Source organism: Mytilus edulis, chromosome 12, assembly GCF_963676685.1.
Source record: "Mytilus edulis chromosome 12, xbMytEdul2.2, whole genome shotgun sequence".
NCBI lineage: Eukaryota > Metazoa > Mollusca > Bivalvia > Mytilida > Mytilidae > Mytilus > Mytilus edulis.
The window spans coordinates 70,245,590-70,257,137 of NC_092355.1; the positions used below are offsets into that span (position 1 = coordinate 70,245,590).

Below are 11,548 nucleotides of genomic sequence, written 5' to 3' on the forward strand. Positions count from 1 at the left end.
CGCCATGGCTATAAATAGAACATAGGGGTAAAATGCAGTTTTTGGCTTATAACTCAAAAACCAAAGCATTTAGAGCAAATCTGACATGGGTAAAATTGTTAATCAGGTGAAGATCTATCTGCCCTGAAATTTTCAGATGAATTGGACAACCTGTTTTTGGGTTGCGGCCCCTGAATTGGTAATTTTAAGGAAATTTTGCTGTTTTTGGTTATTATATTGAATATTATTATAGATATAGGTAAACTGTAAACAGCAATAATGTTCAGCAAGGTCAGATTTACAAATAAGTCAGCATGACCAAAATGGTCAGTTGACCTCTTTAGGAGTTATTGCCCTTTAAAGTCAATTTTTAACCATTTTTCGTAAATTTTATATATCTTTTACTAAAATCTTCTTCTCTGAAACTGCTGTGCCAAATTGATTCAAACTATGCCACAATCATCTTTGGGGTTTCTATTTTAAAAAATGTGTCCGGTGACCTGGCCATCAAACCAAGATGGCTGCCACGGCTAAAAATAGAACATAGGGGTAAAATGCAGTTTTTGGCTTATAACTCAAAAACCAAATAATTTAGAGAAAATCTGACATGAAGTAAAATTGTTAATCAGGTGAAGATCTATCTGCCCTTAAATTTTCAGATGAATTGGACAACCTGTTTTTGGGTTGCGGCCCCTGAATTGGTAATTTTAGGGAAATTTTGCTGTTTTTGGTTATTATATTGAATATTATTATAAATATAGGTAAACTGTAAACAGCAATAATGTTCAGCAAAGTAAGATCTACAAATAAGTCAACATGAACGAAATGGTCAATTGACCCCTGTAGGAGTTATTGACCTTTGTAGTCAATTTTCAATCTGCTTCCTTTGTTTAATATTCACATAGACCAAGGTGAGCGACACAGGCTCTTTAGAGCCTCTAGTTCATTTAGCACTGTTAAAGTCAGAATGTTGCTCCCATAGACTCAATGTAAAGAAAACCATAAAATAATAAAAATAAAATCCCTACCTATCTACCCTAACTTTTTTTCAGATGTAACTGGATCCACAGATACTTTTTTATTTGGCCTTATTTGATTTACATTTGATTACAATCTGATTATTTAAAAGTAGATTATCATATATCTAGATCTATTAATAGTATATATGTAAGTCAGACTATTTATCAACGAAAAAATGTAAACATTTATTTTATAGTTCATACATGTAGATATTGATTCACGTTAAGAAATATTCACATCATTTTGGAGTTTACAGTGTCGGACTCAGAATTATGTATTCTTTGAAATGGTAAAGCAATTTATATACTAATAAGTTTTTTAGGTAAATTCAAGTTTTAATGATATTGTTATGAAAATAGATTTTTTTAGAATGTAATTTAAGAGTAAATCATAAATAATGCACAGCATTAACATTACAGCTCTCTGTCTTAAAACTTTATCACTCAATCTGAAGTACAAAATTGGGGCTCAAAATACCTTTTCTCTAATTGGTTGATTTCTTAGTCTGAGTATAGTGCTAAAAAATGTTTATGAGAGCTTTAGACTGGGCTTCCGTTATCTTCTTTCTGAATCCGTCATATAGAGTTCAACGTGTGATACTGTGGATCCATTTATTTTCGTGGGTACCAATTTTCTTGGAATGAGGAACACTTCTTGGATATTTGATTTGTGGTTTTGACAAAACCTGCATATTACCTTATAGAAAATATGTAATTTGTTGAATACTTAATTTCGTTGTTCATCTGTAACCACCAAATCCACGAAAATTAGTATCTAAAGAATTATAACGTATCCACAGTAAAACTTATTTTCTCATGAGATACAATTACATGATCAAAGTACATTTTAAAAAGTTTTATTCTTTAACATGTTTAATTAAAGCTAATATAATAAATTTAGGGCAAGCTGGTATATTTTGTACTAATTTTTAGACAGCTAATTTAAGTTACAAATGTGGATTCATTACAAAAATTAAAAGCTGATTTTAAGGTACGGTAAGAAAAGTTGACTTTTGTATATGATTATAGGATTACTACAAATTTAAGGATCTAGCTTCTTAATATGAATTAGTCATTGTTAGTAGTGTATAAATGTTCACTAAAAGATTTACAAATATGTGGGAGATTATTCAGCATACATTTGTACAGAATTTTAAATGACATGTGCAAAACTTAACTTTATCGTTTATGTCCATGAAGTTTAAAATGTAATCTGGGTCAGTGTCTTGTAAATCTAATATAGTCTGGTATGACTGTTTCTTTTTTGTGTGATTTTTACAGATACTTTGTATAAGGGAATAAATATTTGAAAATGTATACATGTACCAACATAAGTTTTGCCGATTGAAAACCGATTTAATTTTGAAATAAGGATAGAACATTTTGCTCAGATAAATTTTTAAAATGGTTTATATTTATTTTTACATGTTTAGGAAAAGAATTTTGTTTAATATTTTAAGATGACTAACATTCATGAGAATATAGTATAAATATTTTTAATAGCATGAAAGCAATAAGATATTAACCTACAAATCTATAAAAGGGACAGCCATACTAAATCTGCATATAAAATCAGCAGTTCAAAGACAATTTGATAAGTTTGATAAAGCTTAAATTCGCCGTTTCAGAATATAATGCATTCTGGGTAATATTTCCAAAAGTGTACACCAAAGCATCGTGATTGGTTAAAAATGTCCTAAACAATGGAAATTCAACCAATGACGTGACGTTATTTTCATTTTGGGGTACGAACAATAAAATTACCCATAGTCCTTTAGTTTCTAAAACGGCCAATTGCTGACAGGTTTATTCTTCATTTTCAGCTCCTAATGTGTTGATTTTGCTAATAATAGCTAGAGTTTAATTACTGAAAGGTTGAAAAAAAGGATCATTGTTTAAATCTGGATATATATATAGTCCATGTGGATTCATTTATTTTCGTGGGTATCAATTTTTGTGGAATGCTGAAAACTTGCATATTGGTGGATTATTTGATTTTGTGGTTTTGCAGCTATCTCTGTATATATACAAATCCTATTGCAAATATGCTATTTGTTGAACATTTGAATTACATGGTTCATCTGTACCCATGAAATCCACGTTAATTGGTATCCAACGAATATGAATGAATCCACAGTAATTAGAAATGAAAAAAAAATGGTATGATTGAGAAAACTCTCAGCCGGAGAGCAAATGACTTACAGCCTTCAACGATAAACAAATCCCATAATGCATAGATTAGTCAGTTAGCAATAGAAGGCCTTGAAAGATCTTTCTGTCAAAAAATGTAGGGAACAGGGACTTAAGCTATTTTTCACCAGAGAACAAAAAAGCAATGAACAGATTGAATTTTCAGTTTTGTTTGCAAAATTCTATTTATCCGTTATTAGAATGGTATGAAAGAGCAAACAATTTGTACATTAACATTGTAATGTAGTTAGTCTTCTATATTAATATGACATATGGAATACATTTAATTTTACACATGATTGAAAATGACATGCAAGCATCAGTTGTCCGCATGGTAAAAAATGGTTTTTCAGTAGTTACCAACAAATCTCATATAGAATACCATCTTGCTTCAGATTTTATGGTATTTCATCCGTAACATAATCTATGAGAAAATCATTTCTGATATCATATCAAATTCAAGTAACAGAGCATCACGTTACCATTATGCTTAAAGGGCCCTAAGGGGGAACACTGGAAATTTATTATGGTACAAAATGACTATAATTCTAAGTTTCAAAGAGCCATCTTTTTATCGTGTAGCATGGAATGTAATAAAGTTTGTTATTATTACTTAAGGATGTACTTAGGTGAGGTTAGGTAAAAATTAATAAATTAAGAAGTTAAAATTGATACGTACTATAAGCTGGTAGAGCATCAATTAAGGATAAACATAAGCTAAAAATATTGATAGGTCATGGACCTCCTTTTCGAGATATTTGAGAATTAAAATATGGCGGGAAAAGACTGACTCAGACTTTTACCTTATATTTGCATTGGTATTATTGGGTCTCAAAACAAAAGAAAGAAAATTAAGAATCTTCTAAAATTTTGGTAAATGAGTTTTCATGAGCTATTAAGTCTTATATGAAAAAATAAATGGGTGTTATGGGGCAAAATATTTTACATTGTATTGTATGGAAAAACACCAAGGAGTCCGAACATTTGACACAAATTCCAAAACCTCACCTAAGTACATCCTTAAATGAAATATATCTAAATTGCCTTTAACTTCCATCTACAATTTCAATAAAAAACAAGATATGGTATGATTGTCAATAAGTCACTCTCCACAAGCATGACAAGAGACCAACAAAATGATGCAGAAATTATAAACTCAAGGTCACGTGTACTGCCATGAGCATGCATGCATGTACATTGTATTATAGAGATAAATGTCATGTAAATTGCTTCTACTATTTTCTCTTCTGACATCTAAAAAAAGATGTAACTCTTTACTACCGGTATCCCAAAATATTTGTTAAACCAAGACATCCAAAAATTAGGAAGTGTTGTTCCACAGTATAGTTAAATATAAACTTTTATTATATTAGGGATTCTGCTGTTGCCAGGCAATTATGTTATATTTTCAATATTTTAGGAATTTTAATTCATTTTAAACACCGAAGCTTTTATCTCAAATGAGTAATTAAAATAAACATTTAGGGTGGTAAAGGAAAGTAGATAAAATATATCATGTATTAATTGGACGATATGCTAATGTTTATGTAGGTATGTAGATAAACTCTTCATAGATACCAGGACTAAATTTAGTATATACTCCAGAAGTGCATTTCGTCTACAAAAGACTCATCAGTGACGCTCAAATCCAAAAAAGTTAGAAAGGCCAAATAAAGTACGAAGTTGAAGAGCATAGGATATGCCTCTGGGGAAAAGTGGGGATATGGGTTTTTGGGGATAAAAAAGTGGAATCTGAAAAAATAGAAGGGGAAAATTACAAAAAGTAGGATTTGGGAATTATGCATCGGGTGTCAATGCCATCCCCATCTTTTAGTATAGACAAATGTAGGACATTGTTACAACAGTTGAAAATATCTGCTTTTGCAATTAATGTATGACACACTGTCTGACACAGTCATTTTCATTGGCACTAGCTATATATATAGTAAGAGCAGAAAGGGGATTTTACACCCCCTTTGGATGGAATTAACTGGATTCATATTTATATTTGCAGAGATTGATGGAGAATTTTCAACATGTTCAATATGACATAATTTCATTGATTTCATCAGAAAATTAAAGCAGATCATGAGATGTAGAGTTAACATTAAAGCAACTTATTTTCTTGAATATTTTTTAGGCGTCTAGCCCTATTTTGTTTTAGTTAGTTCAATGCTCTGCGATTCATTTTCATGTTGATACCCTAAGCTGAACTAAGTCAATATTATACCTCTCATGTTATGATTACAGGAATAATTCTATTATTAGACCAGAAAATGTAATTTGCAGATGGTCTATTATATTAAATAGCTTTTGTTATTAGTTCTATATTGTTAATTTAAACATTGTATCAAACAAGTATTAGCCTATAGCATCATTTTATGAATATTTGAAATTATAGATGAGAATTATATATATATTGCTATTATGATTATTACAGTCTAGAATAGAGCAGTAGTCTTGTACATTGTACAGAATACATGTATTAATGTTATTATTCTCATAAATTTGCTTTTGTTTTCGGATAGTTAATGGAGCTTTTGTTGATGTGAAGTGTGGGGCTCTTTAAGTTGTAGACATAGTGACAAATTATTCTTTTATGGGAATCAAATATATATATACATGTAGAAAAGGTTGTGGTGTCAGTTTTACTATAAAAATTATTCAACCAGTGCATATAATATGACTAAGGGTCTATTTTAAAAAATTGCAGAGAGATAAAAGATTTCGCTCAATATTGTAGGTCTCACTGTGACTTTGAGATGTAGAACAACAATACATGCACTGTTCCTTTGCTTTTTGTATTTTTTTTTCTGTGTATATACTGATTTTGTGTCACGGATGGATAACCCATATTCTTTCTTTTCCATTCCATATTTTGGAACAGTGTATCAAAATGTATTCTGATTATAGCAAATGTAAAGGGGAACTACAAGTACATGTAGTATTCAGATAACGATGGTTTAATCATGGAGTTACTGTTGACAGGATGTTTTACATTGCCAATAGTATTAAAGCCAAGAACATGTAGTATTAAAACCAAGTACATGTAGTATTTTTATACGACCGCAAAATTTGAAAAATTTTTCGTCGTATATTGCTACCACGTTGGCGTCGTCGTCGTCGTCCGAATACTTTTAGTTTTCGCACTCTAACTTTAGTAAAAGTGAATAGAAATCTATGAAATTTTAACATAAGGTTTATGACCACAAAAGGAAGATTGGGATTGATTTTGGGAGTTTTGGTCCCAACATTTTAGGAATAAGGGGCCAAAAAGGGCCCAAATAAGCATTTTCTTGGTTTTCGCACTATAACTTTAGTTTAAGTTAATAGAAATCTATGAAATTTTGACACAAGGTTTATGACCACAAAAGAAAGGTTGGGATTGATTTTGGGAGTTTTGGTTCCAACAGTTTAGGAATTAGGGGCAAAAAAAGGGCCCAAATAAGCATTATTCTTGGTTTTCGCACAATAACTTTAGTTTAAGTAAATAGAAATCTATGAAATTTAAACACAAGGTTTATGACCATAAAAGGAAGGTTGGTATTGATTTTGGGAGTTTTGGTCCCAACAGTTTAGGAATAAAGGGCCCAAAGGGTCCAAATTAAACTTTGTTTGATTTCATCAAAAATTGAATAATTGGGGTTCTTTGGTATGCCGAATCTAACTGTGTATGCAGATTCTTAATTTTTGGTCCTGTTTTCAAATTGGTCTACATTAAGGTCCAAAGGGTCCAAAATTAAACTTAGTTTGATTTTAACAAAAATTGAATCCTGGGGGTTGTTTGATATGCTGAATTTAGAAATGTACTTAGATTTTTAATTATTGGCCTAGTTTTCAAGTTGGTCCAAATTGGGGTCCAAAATTAAACTTTGTTCATAAAAAATTGAATAAATGGGTTCTTTGATATGCCAAATCTAACTGTGTATGTAGATTCTTAATTTTTGGTCCAGTTTTCAAATGGTCTACATTAAGGTCCAAAGGGTCCAAAATTAAACTAAATTTGATTTTAACAAAAATTAAATTCTTGGGCTTATTTGATATGCTTTATCTAAATATGTACTTTGATTTTTGATTATGGGCCCAGTTTTCAAGTTGGTCCAAATCAGGATTCCATATCAAGTATTGTGCAATAGCAAGAAATTTTTAATTGCACAGTATTGCACAATAGCAAGAAATATCTAATTGCACAATATTGTGCAATAGCAATTAATTTTCAATTGGAGTTATCTTTCTTTGTATAGAATAGAAGTTGATAATATATGTTGGAAATTTGCCAGACATGACTATGATGTCATTTTCTATTTTTATTTGCCAATAACTTTATGTAAATAACTTCATTGGAAATTTGCCAATATAAAATGTTGCTGATGAAGCTTTTTTTCCTTATCTTATCTAAAATGTTTTTAGATAATGTATGTTGGACATTTGCCAGACATGACTATGATGTCATTTTCTATTTTTATTTGCCAATAACTTTATGTAAATAACTTCATTGGAAATTTGCCAATATAAAATGTTGCTGATGAAGTTTTTTTTTATTGTTTTATACAATAAACAATGTATATTCACTTTTACTACCAACCAATCTTTACCATTCAGTGATAACAAGCACTTTATTTTAATATTTTATGATGTATTTAAAAGAGTAGTTATTGTTGCAAACTCCATTAGAAATTTGAATTGATATCAGTTTTGGAAAAAGGGAAACGGGGATGTGAAAAAAAAAGGGGGGGGGGGGGGGTTAAATTTTTCTCATTTCAGATTTCATAAATAAAAAGAAAATTTCTTCAAACATTTTTTTGAGAGGATTAATATTCAACAGCATAGTGAATTGCTCAAAGGCAAAAAAAATATTTTAAGTTCATTAGACCACATTCATTCTGTGTCAGAAACCTATGCTGTGTCAACTATTTAATTTTAGATTTAAAAAGTTTGAAGAAGAAATCTTTAATTGATTTGTAAAATCTTGACCTTTGTTTTGTGTAAAAAAACCCATGTAATGTCAAAAATTTGATCACAATCCAAATTCAGAGCTGTATCACGCTTGAATGTTTTGTCCATACTTGCCCCAACTGTTCAGGGTTCGACCTCTGCAGTCGTATAAAGCTGCGCCCTGCGGAGCACCTGGTTCACATTTATTTTTCAGGTTGCTATGGAGTAACTGGTTTCTGTTGACATGATGTGTCACCATGGCAGTTAGCCAAGTTTTAATCTTTAAATTATGTTTATTTTTCAGGTAACCACAGAGTAATTGTTGATCTAAGGTGTTACCATTGCCATATTATTTAAGCCAAGTAGTATAATTTCTATTTATTTTTAGGTTACCATGGAGTAACTGTTGACATGATGTGTTACCATGGCAAGACCGAGTAGTAATCTTTACGATGATTATTGGAAGGAGTTCCATGATATAGAGAACAATCAGGACGATGATGGTGAAGAAGATCTCCACTCAAAAACACCTGACGGTAAGTTCACCATGTTTACCGAGTTTAAAATGGAGGAGTTAGTAAAAAGGAGCAATATATGAGGTCCCAAAATTCCTAGAAAAATGTGTTGGCTTCAAATTGGGAAGGTCAAGGTCATCTCTTATTTGGTCAGCTGAATGATTTTAAATTAAGTATTTGCTCATTATCTGCTAAACAGGTAGGATGAAAGTTTGGTTGGCTTTGATTTTTACGTTATGCCCCATTTATGGGCATTTTGTTTCTGGTATGTGCGTTTGTTCGTCCTGCTTCAGGGTCAAGTTTTTGGTTGAGGTAGTTTTTGATGAAGTTGAAGTCCAATCAACTTGAAACTTAATACACATGTTCCATATGATATGATCTTTCTATTTGAATGCCAAATTAGAGATTTTCCCCATTTTACGGTCCACTGAACATAGAAAATGATAGTGCGGATGCAGCATCCGTGTACTGGGGACACATTCTTGTTAAATAAGTATCTGGTTGCAATATTAGACATTCTGTAGACTCCAACTAATCAGGTATTGGCTAAACGAATATATCAGCTGTTTTAATATTATTTCAAAATATCAATTGCAATGCAACTTTTAAGGTAAATAAGTCTGCATTTTTTATTTTTTTTACAGAAGGCAACTTTTGAATTAAATAAGTCCACATTGTATAATTTGTTTATTTAAAGAAGACAACTTTTCTAGTATAATAAATGTACAATGTATTTGTTATTTTTTCAGAAGGTGAACAGGAGGCAGCATGGCTGAATGAAGCTGGTTATGGTTTTGTTGTTAATGCCTTGCATGGTCAGTACCTATAATGGATACTTTTGATGATTTAACTTATGGATGAATATGACAAAAAAATTACAGTATTTGTAGAGAAAATTTGATAAAAGCCACAAAATTCAAATTAAGCTTTTATGAAAATGATTGCCTGAGGTTAAAAAAGGGAATAATCGTATTTACACATTTAAAATAAAAAACCATCTGCCAGAAAGAACCTTAAGCTTATTTAGAATATTCTAAAGTTTAATATAAAGGTCAGCTTTGGCTGATTGAGTTAAAGAACCACAGCTTGTAGATAAATTTCAATTAGACCTTTGACCTATAATGGTTTACTTTTACAAATTGATTTGTGACTTGGATGGGGAGTTTTCTCATTGGCACTCATACCACATCTTCTTATATCTACTTAGAACATTAAATGTACGTCTGGAACAGAACCCATAACCTGATCGCACAAAAACTACTCTTGTTGGTGTTAGTTATTTACCCTGTCAATTACATTGTATTACCTGTTGATTATACAGAAAGATATTTCACCGTGAATCACTCACAATCCCTAGTATCTTCAGTTATTACATTTGGGACTCTGCAGCGCATTTTTATGGGTATCCTTTAATACACTTATTAAATATCATATTAAAAAAATCTTGACAGTGTGCAATAGTTGTTCATTTCTGTGTCATCTGGTCTCCTGTGAAGATTTGTCTCATTGGCAATCATATCAGATCTTATTTATTCGTATTTAATCATTTCGATTACATGTACTAAACATAAAGTAATTCTATATCAATGTTTTGTTTACAGATGGGAAGGATTTGTCTGAAGATGACATTGAGGCCCTCACTGCGACCTTGACCTCCCATCAGGCTGCTGTTGTGAAAAGGAGGGTAGATACCTTAAATGCAACGATTAGGAAGAAACAGAAACAGAGTAATAAGACTGATGTCAGAGATATTTTTAAAACTAAGTCTTGGGTAAGAAAATTGTGAAAAAAAGGTTCTGTGCCTGAATGAGAATAAGAAATTTTATATGATTACCAATGATTTAATAGTCCAAAAAGACAAAAAGTTGAACAATAGTACACATAACACAACATAGAAATCTTGATACTGAGATACATGAAACCCTCCAAAAAAACTGTGGTGATCTCAAGTGTTCTGGAAGAATAAGCAGATCCTGCTTAGAAGAAGATACTGATGGGGCAAGTGGTTGACCGTTATTGAATTACCTTTTCACAGATGATAGCGGATATGTTTCTTACGTCGTAACTACAATCCCCTTCCCTTTCATGAATGTGACCAACAGAATTATACTCTTTACCAGATTTGTTATAACAGAAGCAACGCGACGGGTGCTACATGTGGAGCAGGATCTGCTTACCCTTCCAGAGCATCTGAGATCATCTCTAGTTTTGGTGGGCTTTGTGTTGCTAATTCTTTAGTTTTCTATGTTGTGTCATGTGTACTATTGTTTGTCTGTTTGTCTTTTTCATTTTTGGAAAGATTAGAACTTGTTCTAAATCTTTACTTAGGCACTGGCCTCCCTAACAACAGGTTAGCTACTGTTACTAAATGTATTCACACTGAAATATAGTTCCCTATGGTTCTGATGTATGTGCACATAATACACATATTAACTGAACAAAACTGGGTATTTTATTGGAGCAGTTCATTCAAGAATTTATGTCATTAAGGTGTGTTGATGTGCAGGCTTTTTAAAAAACATTTTGATTAGGTAACTGGGTATTGATTCAATTGGTATGATTGACTACTGTCATTATCACTAAACAATCAGAGACAAGGTGGACCTTTGATTACAATGCCCAACCTCCTAAACTGCCAATCAAATTGACCACATTACCTATCAACCTCAGTCTTACATAATTATACAGACCACTCAATATAATTCTTAATACACAACTATTTGACCTCATAATTGAATACACAAATGTGTATATTCATGATATTAGATGTTTGATATTTATAAGGATGATAGATTTATTTATTGCCAACTACTTTTGATCTACATTACATAAAGTGATTCTGTAAATTATATCTAAAAGATAAATGATTAATGGATTAACAAGATCTTAAAAAAATGAAATATGAATAAA

The 11,548-nt window shown here is 31.3% G+C and overlaps 1 protein-coding gene across 2 annotated transcripts in view; it reads left to right on the forward strand.

Annotated features, from left to right (window-relative positions):
* The window catches only part of LOC139499021 (rho GTPase-activating protein 18-like), a 39,453-nt gene that overhangs the window by 8,753 nt on the left and 19,152 nt on the right, over nt 1-11,548 (forward strand). The window contains exons 1-4 of one of the 2 annotated variants that reach the window (XM_071287687.1): nt 1,269-1,288; nt 8,512-8,659; nt 9,388-9,453; nt 10,240-10,409. In XM_071287687.1, coding sequence (XP_071143788.1) covers nt 8,548-8,659; nt 9,388-9,453; nt 10,240-10,409 — 348 coding nt within the window. In that variant the 5' untranslated portion in view covers nt 1,269-1,288; nt 8,512-8,547. Of the gene's footprint in view, nt 1-1,268; nt 1,289-8,511; nt 8,660-9,387; nt 9,454-10,239; nt 10,410-11,548 lie in introns of those variants that run through there. The other variant, XM_071287686.1, reaches the window with a different exon arrangement.